We start from the raw sequence: 20,031 nt of genomic DNA on the forward strand, positions 1-20,031 counted from the left end.
GAGATATTGCTAAACTTGTTGGGTTTTAACGAGTCCAGTAAGCGACAGGTTACCTGATTCATTGAATTAAATTTTACAACTTGTCATAGTGAGATTTGAAAATGAAACCTCTAGGTTGCTAGATCAGGACCATGATGATGATTATTACCATATTACAATAAGAATGTTGATCTTCTCAGCTATCCCGCTGAAGAACTTTGATGAGGAGAGCAACGCTTCTACCAGCTTGGGTCAAGACGAGATCCAGGACAACCTCCTTCAGGACACCAGAGAGCCAACCATCGCTCAACTGCTTCAGGAGAAGACACTGTATTCTTCTGCAGAGTGGCCAAAGGTGTGTTCTAGAACAGAGACAGCAGCTTCATGTACAATCGTCAGGCTGCTGGAGATAGGGGTTTACTGTAATTTAGGATGGCACTCCAGTGCTGCACTGACACAAGTGCCATCTTTCATATTAAACTTTAATCTTCAATTGATCAAAGCTGAAGCTTTTTTTCATGGACCCAATCTTTAGTTTTGCACTGACATCTACTTCATTTTTAAAATTTTCATTCTTTCAGGACCGAATCATCATAAATCGCATTGACAACATCTGTCACGCTGTACTGAAAGGGAAATGGCCGTCAGCTCAGCAACAGAGCCTTGAACCTCAGGGTGGGATATATTCTTCGGCTGTTCCAGCAGAGAGTCTGAATGTGAGGAGCTGCCTCAATGTCCCTGTACAGGCTGCGCACACCTTCAGCATTGCTGATGGCTCGGTCTCCTCCCATCAGCTTACGAAGGCAAGTATTGCAGCTGTCTCTACACCAGACTGTACCAGAGGTGTGTTTAATTAACCTGGTAATCTGTGCCCTGACCATTGAAACCTGATCTTGGCTACTCTCCTCAATAGAGATTGCAGTTGGTGGAGAGGCGATGTTACAGGGAAGGAAGGGAGGAACTAAAGTTTTCCATGGGCTGTTAATAGTGACATTGACATGGGCTGCAGGAGAATTGTATTATGACTGTAGAACCATAGTTCAATCCCTTTGTGCCTATGCCAGCTCTTTGAAAGAGTGATCTGATTAGTCCCACTCCCCTGCTCTTTATCATAGTCCTTCACATTTTCCCCCTTCTACCCTGAAATGTTGTCCCTTCAAGTATTTGTCCAATTACCTTTTGGAAGGCACTGCTGAATATGTTTCCGTTGCCCTTTGAGGCAGCTTATCCTGGGTCATCATAACGTGCTGCATTAAAAATCCTACTGAGTCCTGACCTGGGAAAGATCAATGATGTACGATACTCAATTGATTCTTTAGAAGCAGTTAACCTCCCCTGCTCCGAACCCCAGATCTCTTAACTGTTCATGGTATTAATCTTATTTATTTGAATGATTTATTTGTGATTTATTTTGTTCACTGAGACAAAGACAATTGTTGGGCTTTCTTTCAAGAATTATAAATTCAGCAGCGAGTCACTGTCCGTGGGTGATGATCATCAACCCCTTCGGTTTAGATTACGCTGCAGAGCGGGAGGATATGTTACATTAGTAAAGCGATGCATCGTGGATTTACAGCATCTCTGTTCACCATGTGAATACAGCCATCAATCATCAGACACTTGGCTCCCTATTGCTTTGCAGTTTCTTCACCCCATGACCCTATTGTAAGCTGATGATGTAACTGTTTCCACTTCCCCTGGGCAATGTCGTCCTCCCTTTCAGAACTTCATTCATTGCCCCCTCCTCCAGAAGTTGACCAACAAATTCTCTCCGGACACTCCCTTTCTCCACTCCCAGGTTTTCAATCTCACCCACATGCCCATTTCCTGTTTGAATCCCTCCAGTTTGATTTTTGCCTTTGTCCCTGAACAGCCCTAATCATGGTCACGAGAGGGACTGGTACTTTATCCCTCATTAACCTCTCCACCTCGTTTGATACAGTTGTTCATGCCATCATTCCCCATTGTCCAACTCCATGGGACCTCCCTCACACTTTTAAAAATGCATATTTTGGATCTGGGTGTCGTAGAAAACCCACTGCTTATGCCCAGTTACCTTGGCGAAGGATGGAAGTCTTTGTGAACCGATGATGGCCGTTTGATAAAATTGAGTGGTTTATTCAACTAATTCAGACGGGGATAAGAGTTGACTGGGTTAGTATGGAGCTGGAGTCACGTGTGTGCTCAGACTAGAACTATCCACCAAGAAACGCTCTGCTTTGTGTACATCTCTGTATGATTCCTGTGTGAATTGCATTCTCGCAATAAGTTTGCCATGAGTCTTGCTGACACTGTGCAATTCTGTTTGGAAAGCAGGAGAGCTTACTTGCATTAACATTCCCGAGGGATCAAAGAAGGAGGAGGCGGAAATACGAGTTTGAGACAGACCGAGGCGCAAAACGGAAGAACCTGGAAGAAGGTACCCCATCTCTTACTCGCCCTCCTGTAATTCTGAATGGGTGGCAAGAGACTGCTATGGACCTCTCGAAAGCTTCTGAGGAGGTGTCCACTTCAGTACCGGTCATTATCAGTACAAGCACGCCAAAGCTGGGATCTCTGGAGCCTTCGACTGCTTTCAGGGCAGACATGGCCGGGATCCTGCAGGCAGGCCTCGTCCATCCAGTCACAGGACAGGTGATTAACGGCGCCTTTAGAGGTGATGATACGTCGAGGAGGAGGAGAGGGCGAAGAAAGAACGTTGAAGGAGTTGACATCCTCTTCATGAAGGAGAAAAAGCCAGAGAATCTGGTACGTAGAAAAGTATGGCATGGTGTGGTTGCTAAGGCGTAGCAGGACGAGACAATGGCACAAGGTAATGGAGTGCACTTCCACTCTGCAGCCGATGATTGTGGCAAGCACTGTCTGAGTTGCCTTCACAATTTTGTCTGAATTTATGTTGAGTTCAGGTGCAGAGTTTGAGATGTGCCATTGGAGTAAGAACCTGAGGACTGAAACTAATCAGAAATAAAAGCAGAAACTGCTGGAATACTCAGCACATCAGATAGCATCTGGGAACGAGAAACTAAGTGAAGGTTTCAGGTAGACCATCTTCCATCAGAACTGGGAAAACTTAGAGATGTAATATTCAACCCAATGAAAGTTGGGAGGGTGGGCGAAGAACAAAAGGGAAGGAGAGATTAAGTGACGAGTTGGTGGGGCAGGGGCAAAGGGAGTGGTAATGGGACAAGTAATGAAACAAAAGGCGTTTAGAGGTGTGAATGGAAGAATGATGAATAACTGCCCCGGGGGGGGGGGGGGGGGGGGGGGGGGGGAACGGACTAGAGTAGAAATGGAACCTACAAAGAGGAGACAAAATTGGGACTGAGATTGTAGTTGTTGAACTCTATGTTGAGTCCAAAAGGCTGCAAAGTGCCCAATCAGAAGATGAGGTGCTGTTGGTAAAAGGTCTCGAAGAGAGATGAGAAATATTTTCACTTCGAGAATTGTCAGAATCTGGAATGCTCCAGCTGAAAAGGTGGTGGAAGCGTATTCCCTAACTTTTCAAAGGGAATTAGGTAGGTTTGATTCTTAAGGTTGAGAAACCTACCAGGTTAGGAGAAAAATCAGGAGTGTGGGATTAAGCTTTTTCAAAGAACCAGTACAGATACAGCTGGTCAAATGAGAGCCTCCTGAATCGTACGTTTCTTGGATTCTGTTAGTAAATGGGGAGAACTCAAAGCACAGATTTAAGGTGATTACTAAAAGAACATGGGGATTTTCTTTCACAGTGAATTGTGATCTGGAATGCATTTCCTGAAAGGGTGCCGGAAGCAGCTTCAATACTAACTTTCAAAAAGGAATTGACAAAATACACAGAATTTCCTAGCTGACAGTAAAGAAACAGGCCATTTCAACAACAAACAAAGAACAAAGAAATGTACAGCACAGGAACAGGCCCTTCGGCCCTCCAAGCCCGTGCCGACCATACTGCCCGACTAAACTACAATCTTCTACACTTCCTGGGTCCGTATCCTTCTATTCCCATCCTATTCATATATTTGTCAAGATGCCCCTTAAATGTCCCTATCGTCCCTGCCTCCACTACCTCCTCCGGTAGTGAGTTCCAGGCACCCACTACCCTCTGCGTAAAAAAACTTGCCTCGTACATCTACTCTAAACTTTGCCCCTCTCACCTTAAACCTATGCCCCCTAGTAATTGACCCCTCTACCCTGGGGAAAAGCCTCTGACTATCCACTCTGTCTATGCCCCTCATAATTTTGTATACCTCTATCAGGTCGCCCCTCAACCTCCTTCGTTCCAGTGAGAACAAACCGAGTTTATTCAACCGCTCCTCATAGCTTATGCCCTCCATACCAGGCAACATTCTGGTAAATCTCTTCTGCACCCTCTCTAAAGCCTCCACATCCTTCTGGTAGTGTGGCGACCAGAATTGAACACTATACTCCAAGTGTGGCCTAACTAAGGTTCTATACAGCTGCAACATGACTTGCCAATTCTTATACTAAAAAGCAGCTGTCTAGCCCACTGAGCTAAACCAGCATTTCCAGATGGCCTAAGCCTAAGTTTATGCTTAAGCCTCCTCCTACCCCATTTCATCTAATTGTACCAATATATTTATCTAATCCTTTCTCCATCATGTGTTTAACTAGATTCTCCTTAACTGCATATTTGCTAGTCACCTCAAATATTCCTTGTGGTTGCACATTCGCCCCACTCTCTGGGTAAACATGATGTGGAGATGCCGGCGTTGGATTGGGGTGAGCACAGTAAGAAGTCTTACAACACCAGGTTACAGTCCAACAGGTTTGTTTGGAATCACCAGCTTTCAGAGTGCAGCTCCTTCCTCAGATGAGTCCTCACCTGCACTCTCACCTGCACTCACCCGAGGAAGGAGCTGCGCTCTGAAAGCTAGTGATTCCAAACAAACCTGTTGGACTTTAACCTGGCGTTGTCAGACTTCTCTCTGGGTAAAGACGTTTCTCCCGAATTCCCTATTGGATTTACTGGTGATTGTCAGATATTTAAGGACCTAGTATTGGATTCCCCAACAAATCTCCCTCTAATTGGGCCAGCAATGAAAGATTTTAATTATTAAGGAATGAGCTTGCAATGCTAAGGAAAAGAGCAGGGAAGTGGGATTAAAGGGCCAGTGCAGCCACAATGGGACGAATGGCCTCCTCTTGTGCTATCTGATTCTATGATTAGGGATTTTCTTTTTAATGAAGGAAGTGGACCTTTCGAAGCATCTTTTCTCTGGGGCGGCTCGCTCTGCCGACAGCATGTCCAACATGATGCTTAAACTCCCCCAAGGCAAACAACGACTGCCAACCGAGGAAGAGCAAAAAAACAAGAGTCTGATCGAGTGGCTGAGGCAGCATCCCACCTACACTATGGATGTGTCCAACCTTGCTCCCGTAAGTATGCCGTCATTACTGCACTTACACACCGGCAGCACTCGAAAGGATTTATGTTCAGTGGGTGTTTGGAAGGCTAGTTTCTGGCTGTGGTACAGACTGCAGCTGCAGGGTTATCATTTGTTGTCTTCCATCCTAGATAATGCAGCCTGCTCGATCGGCACCCCATCCACCCCCTCTCTCCGCAGCTAGTGCAGCTTGGCTGTAAGTGTACCATCTATAAGATGCACTGCAACAATTCACCAAGACTTTAAAGCAAATCCCAAACCCATGGCCTCGGAGGACAAAGGCAGCAGACAGTTGGAAACATCACTAATTCCAAACCCCTTTCAAAGTCACGTATCATCCCAACATAGACATGAATCTTAATTCTTTCATCATCGCTCGGTCAAAATCCAATTGAGGTGCAGTAGTCTGATGGAGATGGGATTGGCCTGAATTACTTGAATACTTGGCATTTACACATGATAATAGCCACTTGCTGTGGCAGAGCAGATGTAGTTCGTGGAATTGACATCACCTTAGGAGAAATGGGGAGAGGAATTAAGAAGGAAATTACAAATAGTGATTTATCTGCAGTTTCTTTTATCTAAGAAAACATGTTGTGGCACTTTATAGGGGAGCAGTGGACACCAACTGGGCAGTGTGGTCACTGACCAAATGCAATGGTTACAGATCAGTTCTGAGAAAGTCAGATATGGCAGACAAAATGTTTAAGAAGAGACTTGGTGAGTGCTGGTACATTCTGATTGAAAGTTCTGTTCCTGAGGGGTGTAAAATAGAAGAGCAGGATTCATGTGTGATAATGTCGTAGGTACAGAAATTAATTTGTGCAGTTCACCTAAACACAGGACCTCACAGGTTGAGATATTTTACTAAAAGCGGCACAATATTTTTTTGCCTCTTTCCCACCATTTGTTACCACCTCTCACTGCCCAATGGATTATCACAATCTTCTATTTCTGTGGCAGAATTGTACGGCAATTTTACACGGCCTTTCAGAACGGCCCAAACAGAGGAGGCATCGATGCAAGGATCCCAGTAAATTGGACATCAATACACTGACCGGGGAGGAGCGGGTACCTGTTGTCCATAAGGGAAGTGGAAGAAAGGTAAGATCATGTGGAAAAGTCAAGAGGATTCACCCATTTGAATGGTTGTAAAGGAAATGAGAATTAACACAATGTGGTTGGTTTGTTCTGTAATTTAAATCTATGGTCCTTCCTGGGGCAGGTATTGGAGCTTGAAAACTTGATGCCACATTGCAGGGTGTTAATAGGATCCATGTTGGTTGTGAAGCTGAAACCAAGACTCGGAACAGTTTTTTGTTGATGGGATTTATTGGCTTGTTCCATCTCACAGCTCTCCTCCCACTCCACCCAGTGTCCTAGCTATCCCCTATTTATAGGTGCTCAATGACGATCCGTACTCATCACCTGTTTCTCTCAATCTTAGCAATTTTATTTCCTTGACATTAACAAACCAAAATAATGTAAACGACAAGACATTAACACAAGTGTGTTTCTTCCATCCTTCTTTGGCTTCATCCAAAGGCTAAGGTGAGCTGGGGTGGCCTCAGTACTTCCTTTGGATATATGTTGACTCTGCCTGGTCACTGTCCATTGCATTCTGTGGATACTGGAGCTCTGGGAGCAGTGCTGTATGACTGTCTTGCCAGTAGAAAAAATGCAGCTCCAAATTGTTCAAAGGACGGGAGCAGCTTCTCAACCTTTGAACAAAACTTCAAACCATAATGAAAATATCTGAATTCATGTTATTTGAATAAGATGTTTCTTTTGGGACACCTGCTACAGAGCTGTCATACTACGATATTCAGAAGGCTTCCCTTTGTCCTGAATTTTGGTAAGCTTTGGCTCCATATTACCACGATGCCACAGAATTGCTACAGAGTAGAAGGAGGCCATTTGCCCATCATGTCTTAACTGGGTCTCAGAATGAGCAGTTCTCGTATCATTCACTCGCCTGATCCCTGTAACACTTCATATTCTTCCGTTTCAGTCAACAGTCTAATTCCCTCCTGAATGCCTCATAGAACCTGCCACCACCACATAGGGGGAGATGGTGGCGTAGTGGTATTGTCACTGGACTAGTAAACCAAATGCCTGGGGTATTGCTCTGGGGACCCGAGTTCGAATCCCGCCACTGCAGATGGTGAAATTTGAATTCAGTAAAAACCTAGAATTAAAAGTCCAATGATGACCATGAAACCATAGCCGATTGTGGTTAAAACCCCATCTGGTTCACTAATGTCCTTTAGAGAAGGAAATCTGCCGTCCTTACCTGGTCTGGTCGCCATATGATTCCAGACCCACAGCAATGGTTGACTCGACTGCCCCCTCAAGGGGAATTAGGGATGGGCAATAAATGCTGGCACAGCCTGCGATGCCCACGTCCCATGAATCAATTTTTAAAAAAAGTCTCATTCACTGTATTCTACTTGCTGTGTGAAAACATGTTTTCTCATATCACTTCGCTTCTTCAGGCAATTATTTTAAATCTGCCCTATTTTTCACAAGTGGGAAGTTTCTCCCCGTCTACTCTGTCCAGCCCCCTCATGATTTCGAACAGCTCTATCAAATCTTTTCTCCAAGGAAAAGTGTCCCAACTTGTCCAATTTATCTTCACAACTGAAGTGCCTCATCGCTGGAACCATTCTCGTGAATCTTTTCTACACTTTTCCCAACGACTTCTGTGACACCCAGAACTGGACACACTACTCCAGCTGAGGTCAAACTAGTGTTTTATACCAGTTCAACATAACCTCATTGACCTTATACTCAGTGCCCCTATTAATAAAGCCTTGCAGCCGTTTTATCTATTAGCTGCTCTCTTAACCTGTCGTACCACCTGTTAAGTAATGGGTTAAGAGACATTGCAATTAGTTGTCTCATTTATGTTAAGTATCCATTAATTGACACTGATATGTAAAGGGGCTTCAGGTGGCCTCTGGCAGGTGATGTGTAGTTAGAGTTTTGTGCAAAGGCTGTTGGAATGAAATAAATGTGTGTTTGTGAAAAAGGAGCAGAACTTTAGACTCTTCATATCACAGCAACTAAAACGTCTAACAATTGGTAGCAGAGGATGGTTGCTGTGTAAATGTGAAGGGTTGAAAGATACAACTTTTCCAGATCAAACCAAGGAGTGAGTGAGAAAAGAAAAAAAAAAGGGAATCATGGCTGAACCGAGGATAAAGATGGCTGGATATGACCATCCTCCCTTATTTTCTGAAAGGGAATCGTACGACCAATGGAGAAGTGCAGTAGTTATGTGGACTAAGGTAACTGCTTTGGGAAAGAGAAAACAAAGTATGGCATTGGCTCTTTCTCTACCATATGGCAGTAAAATCCGACACAGAGTGCTTTCTGAGCTGGAATTGGAAGAGTTAGACTCAGAAGAATGTCTGGAGACGATTACATTATATGGATAAGATTTATAAGAAAGATGACTTAGCATGGTCGGATTTTGATAAGTTCCAGAAAATGGAGGATATCTCCATGGAAGACTATATAATGGAATTTGGCAGACTATATAAAAGGCTGCAGAAACACAACCTGGAATTTCCACAGTCTGTGTTGGCCTTTAAATTACTTGACTGTGCTAGAGTGAGCAACATGGATAGGCTCCTGGTTTTGACAGGAGTTCAGTTTACTGATAAGGATACCTTATTCGAACAGATGACAAAAGGTTTAAAAAAGTTTCTGGGGAAACATTCGATTCCGATGGCTCTGATGACCCAAATAGGTCAGCCTGCTATAAGGAAGAATATGGAAGATACACTACTAACAGGATGGCGAAATCGTATGGCTACGAACATGGCTCAAGACTATAGAAGGAGACCGAGACAAGGAAATTATGAAGACAGAAACCCAGTTAGAACCTACAATAGGAAGATGAACCCCAGAAATGCACGGGGCATGATAAATCAATGTTTTCGATGTGACTCTCAATACCATTATGCTTTCAACTGTCCAACTCGTTATGATAGAGTGTTTGAAGCGACACGTGACACGGAAGAGTCAGAAGAGGAAAAAGATAGTGACCAGAAAGAAGGCATTGTCCTATTGACAAGCAGTTTTACGCCGGTAATGAGGGTGTTGGTTGCAGAATCCTTCAACTGTGCTGTATTGGACAGTGGCTGCACATCTACTGTGTGTGGAATTGACTGGTTAAAATGTTACCTGGACTCTTTGAATGCCGAAAATCGTAACAACGTTAAGGAATTTGAAAGTTCCACAAGTTTCAGGTTTGGGGATGATAATACTCTGAAGTCGCTGAAAAGAGTGGTGATCCCTTGCAATATTGCCGGAGTGAATCATTTCATTAGCACGGATGTTGTATCAAGTGAGATACCTTTGCTTCTGAGCAGACCGTCGATGAAGAAAGCACACATGAAACTGGATATGGAACAGGATAAGGCAACAGTTTTTGGAAAGACGGTGGACTTACAATTTACACAGTCGGGACACTATTGTATTCCATTACTGACAAATAATATTTCAAGTAGAGTGGTTAAGGATGTGTTAATGGCAGTTGAAAATGGGATTTTGGCTGATAAAAAGCTTGTTGTATTAAAACTGCATAGGCAATTTGCACATCCGTCTCCTCGGAGGCTGAAAAATTTATTAAAGGTGTCAGGGGTAAGGGATGACGACTATACTAAACTGATAGAACAGGTTAGTGACCGCTGTGAAGTTTGTAGGAAGTACAGAAGGACACCAGCACGACCGATAGTAACCCTACCTTTGTCCAGGGATTTCAACGATATTGTGGCCATGGACCTGGGATAAAGCAAATAATATATTTATTTTGCATTTTGTAGATTTAGCAACCAGATTTAGTCAATCAACGATTGTACGAAGTAAAGAAAAGAGAGTAATTCTGGATCAAATCGTAGAAAAATGGAGAGGGACAGGAATGGGTCCACCGGCAAAATTCCTTACGGGCAATGGGGGAGAATTTGCTAATGATGAGTTTAAGGATATGTGTGAAAACATGAATATCAGAGTTATGAATATGGCTGCAGAAAGCCCATTTAGTAATGGTGTCTGTGAAAGAAATCATGCTGTCATCGATGACATGCTTCGGAAAATTTTGGCAGATCGACCAAATTGCAGGCTAAATTCAGCATTAGCATGGGCAGTACATGCAAAGAATTCATTGCAGATGGTTGGGGGCTATAGTCCTTATCAATTAGTGTTTGGTAGAAATCCTAAAATTCCGTCCATTTTGGATGACCAGCCTCCAGCTTGGGAGGGGACTACAATTAGCTCTGGTTTTGCTGAACATTTAAATGCATTACATAACAGCAGAAAAGTTTTTTTGGAAGCAGAAGTCTCTGAAATAATTCGCAGAGCTTTAAAACATAACGTACGGCCATCAGATGCCATTTTTCAGCAAGGTATACTATAAGAGAGACAATTCTAATGAATGGAAAGGCCCAGGGAAGATCATAGGCATAGATGGCAAAACAATTATTTTGCAACATGGTAATCAAACTGTTAGGGTACATTCATCAAGGATAATGGGTACAGATTACAAATTTTCAAATTTAGACCGAGCAGACAGACATGACGAGGAACCAGAGTCATCTGGTACGCATATGTTACAGAACTATGAGGACCAATTAACTGATATAGACAGGGTTTCTGTGGAGGAACACAACACTTCTGATGAATTAGAACAGGCCATTTTTCCGAAAGGGCAACTGCCAAAAGTTGGTACAAAAGTGACATACTTGCCTGAAGGGTCTAGTCAATGGAAGGATGTAACTGTTATTAGTAGAGCAGAGAAGGCCACTGGAAAATATAAACATTGGTTGAATGTACAGCATTCAGGTGAAGGAGTCAAGACAATGGATTGGGAAAACGAAATTCAAAAATGGAGGGCACAGAAACGCAGTGCCAGTTCAGATAGTACATCGGATAGTGAACAGGTCCACAGGAAAAGGTCGAGAACTATTGAAAGGACATCCCACAGCAGAAGGGAAAGATCAAGCAGTAGCAGTACAGAACGAGATACCAGGCGGGAGAGGGGACGTAGTTTATCAAGATCTCGGACATGAGTAGGACTACGAATACTAATAGGAGTAGAAGCCCACATGCACGTGAGATTTTGGTGGCTTCAAATAAATTAGATGAAAAAGTTATCAAAGAAGCTAAACAGCAAGAATTGCATAGTTGGAGTGAATTTGGGGGATACACGGGAGTACCAGATAGGGGACAAAGAGCTCTATCCCACAGATGGATTTGCACGGAAAAGGTTCTTCCGGATGGAACTTATAAGGCAAAGGCCAGGCTTGTGGCAAGGGGATTTGAAGAAAACTTAGAAGATCAGGATTTAAGGGTAGATTCACCTACAGCAGGGAAGGTTATTTTAAAGATCTTCTTGGCTCTATTAGCCACAAAGGCATGGGAATGCAAATCTATAGATATAAAAGCTGCCTTTTTGCCGGGGCATCAGCTCCAGAGAGACATTTTTCTCCGTCCTCCTAAAGAAGCAGCTAACACAGAAGGGGTACTCTGGAAGTTGAACAAATGTGTATATGGATTAAATGATGCATCTCGAGTCTGGTAATTTTCGGTAAGGTCAGATTTGTTAAAGTTAGGCTGTTGCCAGTTGAAAGCAGATCCTGCAATATTTTACTGGCACTATAAAGGAAATCTTTCTGGCATTTTTATGATGCATGTCGATGATTTTTTGTGGGGTGGGGCTAGTGATTTTTAAGCTATTGTAATCTCTGGTTTGAGGAAAGAATTCAGGGTTGGAAGTCAGGCTTCTGGTGCATTTAAATATATTGGACAGACTAAGTTAGGGGCAACTTTACGTCAGCAATCTTATTTGGAAAGCATCACCCCAATAGCAATTGGTCGTGGCCGAGTTTCACAAAAAGACGCAATGGTTTCAAAGATAGAAAAAGAGCAACTGAGAAGTTTAATTGGGCAACTGAACTGGTTAGGTAGACAGATTAGACCGGAAGTGAGTTTTGATGTCTTAGAGTTGAGTACAAAAATGAATGATCCCAAAGTGGAAGATATAATAAGAGCAAATAAAGCGTTGGCCAAACTAAAAATGCAGGAGTGTGTTTTGAAGTTCCCAGTTTTAGGTGACCGTAGGCACTTGAAACTCATAGTTTATAGTGATGCGTCCTAAACAAATTTATGTGATGGGGTTTCAAGCACAGGAGGTTTTATAATTTTCCTTTTGGGGAACAATGGTAAATATTGCCCGCTTGTGTGGGAAACAAAGAAAATAAGGAGAGTGGTAAAAAGCACTTTGGCTACTGAGGCGTTAAGCCTTGTAGAGGCGGTGGATATGGCCTTTTATATAAGTCAGATTTTGACAGAAATTTTGGGATTAGGGGATTTGGGTAATATACCTATTGACTGTCACTGACAATAAATCCCTGTGGGAAAATGCACTCTACAAAAAGTGTCAATGAAAAGAGGTTACGGTAGACATCGCAAGTTTGAAGCAGATGTTGGACAGAGGGGAAATAACAAAAATTAAATGGGACGACAGTAGCTATCAACTGTCAGACTGTTTTACGAAAAGAGGGGCGAGTTCACAGAAACTTTTGGATATTGTTAATGAAGGGCGCTTGTTTCTGTGACTTTGTTTTTTTTTCTCGTCTAAACAAAAGAAAAGGTGGGGAAATCATGTGTGTGTTTTTGAGTTTCTTGAAATTTTGTTTTCACCTAATTATTTTTTTCTCCAAGGAAGGGGAGACTGTTAAGTAATGGGTTAAGAGACATTGCAATTAGTTGTCTCATTTATGTTAAGTATCCATTAATTGACACTGATATGTAAAGGGGCCTCAGGTGGCCTCTGTCAGGTGATGTGTAGTTAGAGTTTTGTGAAAAGGCTGTTGGAATGAAATAAATGTGTGTTTGTGAAAAAGGAGCAGAACTTTAGACTCTTCATATCACAGCAACTAAAACGTGTAACACCACCGGCAATGACTTGTGTAAATATACAACCAGATCCCTCCGTTCCTGCATCCTATTTTGAGTTATATTGACTCTTCATGTTCTACCTACCCAAACAAATCATTTTACATTTCTCTGCATTGAACTTCGTCTGCCACCTCTCCGCCCATTCCACTAACTTGGCTTTTCCTCCGTCTGCTCTGAAATTCTACACTATCCACCTCACAGTTCACAAAGCTTCAAAATGTCGTATCATCTGCAAACGTTTGAAATTGTGCCCTGGACACCAAGGTCTAGGATATATATCAGGAAAAGCAAGGGTCCCAATACTGACCCCTGAGGAACACCACCACAAAACTTTCTCTCGTCAATAATCTTTATTTCAATTATCTTCATTGTCACAAGTAGGCTTACATTAATTAACACTGTAATGAAGTTGCTGTGAAAATACCCTAGTCGCCACATTCCGGTGCCTGTTCGGGTTCACAGAGGGAGAATTCAGAATGTCCACTCATTGCATATTGGAATATGCATAAGGGCTATTTGGCTATCTTTTGCCTGCAAGGAGGTTTGATGATATCACACAATCTTTACAGTGCAGAAGGAGGCCATTCAGCCCCTCAGGTCAGCACTGCCTCTCTGATAGAGCATTCTACTTAGTCACACTCCCCTGCATATCCCTGTAACCTTGCACATTCTTTTCAAATAGCAATCCAATTTTGAATATCTCACTCCATCCTGCCTACACCACCCTCTCAGGAACTTTGTTCTGGATTCCAACCATCCTCTCGGTGAAAAAAACCTTTCCTCATCACTTTTACCCCTTTTGCCAATTAGTTTGAATCTGTGCCCTGTAGATCTTGTTGACCTCGAGTGAGAACAGTTTCTCACTATTTACCCGGCCTATACCATCAGGATCTTGAATAACTCTATCAAGTCGCCTCCTCTCAGCCTTCTTTTCTCCCAGGGAAATAGTATGAATCTCTCCATTCTATCCTCATAGCTACAGTTCTTTATCCCTAGAATCATTTATGTGAGGGTTGCCTACCACTGAAGCCACACGGACTGGTGTGTAGTTTCCGACTTTATCCGTGCACCCCTTTTTGAATAAAGGTGCAACATGTGAAATTCTCTAGTCCTCTGGCACTACCCCTGTGTCTAAGGACAACTGTTGGAGGTGCCATCCTTTGGCTGAGATGTTATTCCGAAGCCCCGTCTACTTGTTTGGACCAATGTAAAGGATTCTGCAGCATTATTCGAAGCAGAGCTGGAGAACCTTTCTCTGTATGCCAGGCCAACATTCATCCCTCAACCACCATCATGAAAAAATGGATTCACTGGCCATTTATTCCTTTGGCTGTTTACGGGATTATGCTATGTGTAAATTGCCAGTTGCTTTCCCTATAACCGTGATTCAAAAGTTACGTATTAGCTATGAAGCACCTTGGAACAAGGTTTATGTAAAGACAATTTGTTTGTTACATTTGTTTTTGTTATATTCTGGATGTTCAGCTAGGAGGAGCCATGGCACCGCTGATCAAGGAGCTGACAAGGTGGCTGGATGCAAACCCAGACTATGCTGTTGCTCCAGAGTGGGCAGAAATTGTGAAGCATTCGGTAAGTGCTCGCACTGTGTAAAATAACTCTTCAGGCTACATGATATATGGAAGGGCATTCACTTGCGTTTATCATGTGGTTAGGTGTTAAGACCTTTAGACCATTCAGAGCAGGGAGGTTCCAGATTTTGCTCTGAACCATTGACCCCCTCCCTCCCAGTTGGAATCATATTAAAGTCTCTTAATTAAGACCAGCTCTTAGTATAGGGGCAGGAAAAATCCGAAGGCAGAGGAGCTGTGTCATGGGAATCCTAGAAAATACCTGGCCATGACTGTTTGGTGATGAGTGATTAGGGTTGTCTGTGAAATGTCTGCGCACACTACCTGAGCTCAAATATAAAAAATGTTCTCTGGGATAAGTTTAGAACTCCGCCTTGCAAATTGTCTGAGCTTTCAATATCCAGCTACATCACAAAAAAGGGACAAGCTGCCCCGAGTCTGGTGAAACCAAACGCCGATGTGGGCCAACCCCATAGGAAGGGAGCTTAGCAGTAAGAGGAGACCAATCAATCCTGAGAGTCTGCTCCATCATTCTAATTAGATCAGAGCTGATTTGCACCTCAGCTCCATTGACTTGCCTTTGCTCCACGTTCCTTGGATACTCTTAATCCATTAAAAGTCCCATCGATCTCGATCTTAGCAGGAAGAAAATTGGCATTAACCAAGGACATGATGTTTGATTTTGCTGCCTTTGAGGAACATAGGAAATAGGAGGAAGAGGAAACTCAACCCCTCGAGCCTGCTCCGCCTTTCAATAGGATCTTTACTGACCTGATTGTAACCACAATCCCATTTTCCTGTCTACCCCTGATAATCTTTCACCCCTTGTTAATCAAGAATCTATTCAGCTTTACCTTAAAAATATTCAAAGATGTCCTTGTGGAGTTTGCACATTCTCCCCGTGTTGCGTGGGTTTCGTCCCCACAACCCAAAGATGTTCAGAGCTGGTGGATTGGCCACACTAAATTGCCCCTTAATTGGAAAAAAAGAATTGGGTACTCTTTTAAAAAAAAATGTTTAATATTCAAAGATTCTGCTTCGACTGCCTTTAGAGGAAGAGAGTTTCAGAGACTCTCCACCTTGTGAGAGAAAAGATTTTGAAATCAGCGACTGAGGAAGATCTCTTCCTAAGCTTGCATTATGCTGCTGAGTTTCCTTAAATCACTTTTATTTTTGTGCCTCCAGGGTTTTCTACCAGAGAGTAAGTTCAGCCGCATCCTGACGGAGCCCGTAGTGAAAGAGGCCGGTGGCAGAAAGCGGGGAAGGAGACCAAGGAGTGAAATGGCCAAAGCGAGCGGAGTTTTGACTGAGACCGCCACGGCGATGGGACCAATGTTAATGAACGGGCTCATTGCTGGGATGGATCTGGTGAGCTTGCAGAATCTCCGAAATATTCACAATCTTCAGCTAGCTGGGCTGATGGGATTCCCAGCTGGCTTCGCAGCAATTCCTTCTGGAGAGGATGGCAAGAGCAGCCTGAACATGTTGCCCATGATGCTCCCTGGGGTGGCTGGGATGTCACACGTATTTGGTGTTGGGGGGTTGTTGAACAACCCATCAGTTGTATCAAGTACCAGCACTTTGAGTTCATCTAGCTTGACAATGAGCGCTTCTTCAAAAGTGGATAAGGGCAGCGAACAGAAGGGTAATGCTGCAGAGTCGATGAAACATGAAGAAGGCTCTTTGTCAGGAGATAAGCCTGGTCCCAGTTCATCTTACCATGACTCTGGTGAAGCCAGAGTCACCACCAGCAATCTGTTGTCCTTCAACCCATTCCTGCTGCACAGCATGCCTGCTGGCTTAATTTACCCATCTATGTTTCTTCCACATGGCATTGGTATGGCAATGCCTGGCTTTGCACAAGCTGGGCACTCTGAAGCAGAAAGCACCGAGAGCCCAAAGAAGAAAAGGAAGAAAGCCAAGGAGGAGACTGCGAATGATGGGACTGAACCCAGCCCACAGCAGACAACTGCTGAAGAGAGCACAGGAAAATTAACAGACTCCACAGCCGTGCAGGACAGTTCTGGGCAGGAGACTGAAAAAAACTCTGTAGAGGGTACCCAGAATGCTGAGTAGAATTTGTATTTGCTTTTAGGTCAACTCTAGGTTTTCTTGATTTCAAAATTCAAACCATGTTTATGACCCCCTCTCCTGCCTGGTCTCTTTTGCCCCTGCCCCGTGCTGTGTGCGGCTTAGGAACATAAAGCAGTCATATTAAATTCATCCATTGAGTTCATTTTTTAACCGTCAGTTTTTGATTGGGTAGCCACAATCTCCACGCAGGAACTATGCTCAGATTGTTGTATGGAGATTATGGTTGGCTGATCTTTGGGGAAGAGAGTGGTAGGGAGGCAAAAATGTGTTGATTCTCCACACACCATCCAAATATATCACACAAGGGGATTGTCAACATTTTATTCAGTGCTTCTTGCTCTAGTTTTGTCAGTATTTCAACTCCCAATTTTTTTTTTTTTTGTAAAACTGAGTAGGGGGGGGGGGTTCTGTTAGCTTTAACCCTCCTTGGCTGGTGAAATGGGGAGGGTTCATGTCCTGCATTGACACGGTACTGATAGCCTGTTGGTGAGGGTGTTGTTAGGGGACGCAGTGTGGCCGTGTGTGTCACAGTCTCATAAACTCTAATAGGAGTGTGTACTTCACACTCTAGCTGTTCCACTCTCTTACTCTGTTACAACAATTTGAAACTTCTGATATTGGGGAAAGAGTTGGATAAAAATTACAATGATGCCTTTTCAGGATTAATCCCCTTTCAATGGTTTGCAAATTAGACTTCTAAAAGATGCATCGAGTGCAAAGTTATTAGAACAATTCTATGCATTCTTTGATGTATGTCTGAACTACAGAACTGGTGGCTAAGCTTGACTCCTGAGACTGAACATAGTTGCGCTCAGTATCACTGGTGCACATATGGTCCAACATCTGGTAAGATAAAGTTAATAACCCCTGTGAAATACCCTGCTCATTGTGTGATTTTGGGTTAAGGAGATGTATAAATACAGGTCCCCAAATCTACTAAAATGAACCAATGCTGTGAAACTCCAGTTACAGGTTAGTTGGCTTTAAATAGTATCAGCTGAAAATCACCAGTTTGCAGCTGACTTGAGATGGTTCCTGGATACCTTGCTTTGCTTTTGCCTACTGTCAACTGCCAGAATCAATACCAGTTCTGTCCTGGTGTCTGCTCATCACATCGATATGCCAGCCATCCTACACTGGTTAACTACACCTGCTGCAGGATTTCATCCCGCTTTCCTCCCCCACCCCTACCCCCATCCCCAAAAATAATCTGCTAATTAATTTTAGTCCTTCTAAATCTGCAGGACAGCATTTTAGAATTGAAAGCCTTAGCTTCCTGGAATGTGAAGCCTAAAAAGAGTGAGGTATTGGGACATTGCTTTCCCTATAGTGAGAGTAGATTCTGAATCCCGCCATAGCCATTGTGTGTAATTATACAGTACACAGTCGGTGTGTGAGTGGACAATGTGCTTTTTCCTGTTAACAGTTTAACACTTGACCTTTGAGGATTTTAATTTCGTTTTTATGAGGGGTTGGGAGAGAAGACAAAATTATAATTCCTTCAAATACTTTTTTGCCATTCTTTTAGACTTTAGTTTAGCTAAAACTTAGTGAGCTATTTCAATGAATTGATTTAAAAAAAAACACTTTTAAAAAGAGGGTCACCAAGGACCAATGTGTTTGATTGCACATCCAGAATCCAGATCCTTGCCCAGATCACTATCAGTTGCTCCAAGGCGGGTGGCGGTGTAATTGCAACCTGTTAGCTTGGATGGGACACTGTACAAAGTTCCATTGACAGCGGCAGCATGAATTGCATTAGTCATCACCCAATAAATTTCCCCTATCTTCACCCCATCCTACCCCAGTCTTTGCTAAGACGCTACCAGATTGCAGTGTAACTGTGGCAGAGAGGTGGTATCACAGTAGCAGCATGTATTGAATGAGTTTATAACTCTCTCAGCTCCCTTCCCCTTTTTTTCCTTTTCCCGTAACATTTTTGACGATACCAGCAGACTGACGCAGCAGGTGGACACTGTAGCTTCAGTTAAACAATGGAAAGTCCTCTGGAGCTGAGCATTATACCAGGTCCTGACCGAACTTAGACATGAAGCTTTTAGTTGGTTTATTTCCAAAGGGAATATCAAGTCTTGAAGTATTCACAAAGTTTACTGTCCACTGAAGTTTTTTTTTAAAAACAAGTGTTGATTTTCATTTTCTTTACTGTTACAACCTTACATAAGTTATGGATTTGTACCAAGGTCCAAATGTTGAGTCATATATTTCGTTATTGCATTATTTATTCATCTGTTGTATGTCGATGTGTTTTTTATTATATATAATAATTATTCTGAATCACTAACTATAAAATTCTGACTCTTATTTTTACCTTGAAGACGAGCAAATGATTTTTGAATTCTGCATGGCAAATTCAGCAGTTTGAAGTCTGAAAAGTTTATTTTTAATAATTTCCAAAAACTTTTATCAATGATCCCCCACCCCCCCCAAGAAAAAAAGCACTGTGTTTATTGAGACAGTGTCCCATCTGTTGGTCTGCACAGAGTTCACCTTTTTAAAAAAATTCTCTCCGCCAAGTCTTGCATTGTACAAGGTTGCCCTCAGTTAATTATATAAATTGATGTTCAACTAATTTGTCCAGTAAATGGTTCAGTTTCCTATTTAGTTCCATGTTGAATATTCAATGATGGTCAAAATGAATCTGACAAAGCTGGGAATCCTGGGAAATATGGATCAATAAAAAGTTCTACCAATGGCAGTGAATGTTACTGAAACGTCACTGAGGGTGAAGGAGAAGAGTTCAAGGCATCAGAATCAGGGTGGCGATACAATATTGTCTGACCCCCCCCCCCCCCCCCCCCACCCCCACCCACCCAACATATACACACTTTCTCTTCTCTTCCCAATGCCCCTGTTGCATCCATCTGTTAGTCACAACCTTACAGTGGTTCTTTCTCCTTATGATTCATGTTATTGGAAATGACCGGCAGAAAGCTGGATATTTACACCAAGCAAAGCAAGAGGAACGTAATGTATCACCACCAAGTTCTTAACACTTTTTA

General features: G+C 42.9%; 1 protein-coding gene across 3 annotated transcripts in view; it reads left to right on the forward strand.

The window, feature by feature from the left end:
* The window catches only part of chd6 (chromodomain helicase DNA binding protein 6), a 338,615-nt gene extending 319,276 nt beyond the window's left edge, over nucleotides 1-19,339 (forward strand). For all 3 annotated transcript variants that reach the window (XM_072515378.1, XM_072515377.1, XM_072515379.1), the window contains 7 exons: nucleotides 180-334; nucleotides 561-782; nucleotides 2,296-2,727; nucleotides 5,167-5,355; nucleotides 6,327-6,467; nucleotides 14,814-14,918; nucleotides 16,103-19,339. In XM_072515378.1, the coding sequence (XP_072371479.1) occupies nucleotides 180-334; nucleotides 561-782; nucleotides 2,296-2,727; nucleotides 5,167-5,355; nucleotides 6,327-6,467; nucleotides 14,814-14,918; nucleotides 16,103-16,993 (2,135 nt within the window). In that variant the 3' untranslated portion in view covers nucleotides 16,994-19,339. The remainder of the gene's footprint in view (nucleotides 1-179; nucleotides 335-560; nucleotides 783-2,295; nucleotides 2,728-5,166; nucleotides 5,356-6,326; nucleotides 6,468-14,813; nucleotides 14,919-16,102) is intronic.
* The last annotated feature ends 692 nt before the right edge of the window (nucleotides 19,340-20,031 follow it).

The sequence above is a fragment of the Scyliorhinus torazame genome, chromosome 8 (assembly GCF_047496885.1).
Source record: "Scyliorhinus torazame isolate Kashiwa2021f chromosome 8, sScyTor2.1, whole genome shotgun sequence".
NCBI classification, from domain to species: Eukaryota; Metazoa; Chordata; class Chondrichthyes; order Carcharhiniformes; family Scyliorhinidae; genus Scyliorhinus; species Scyliorhinus torazame.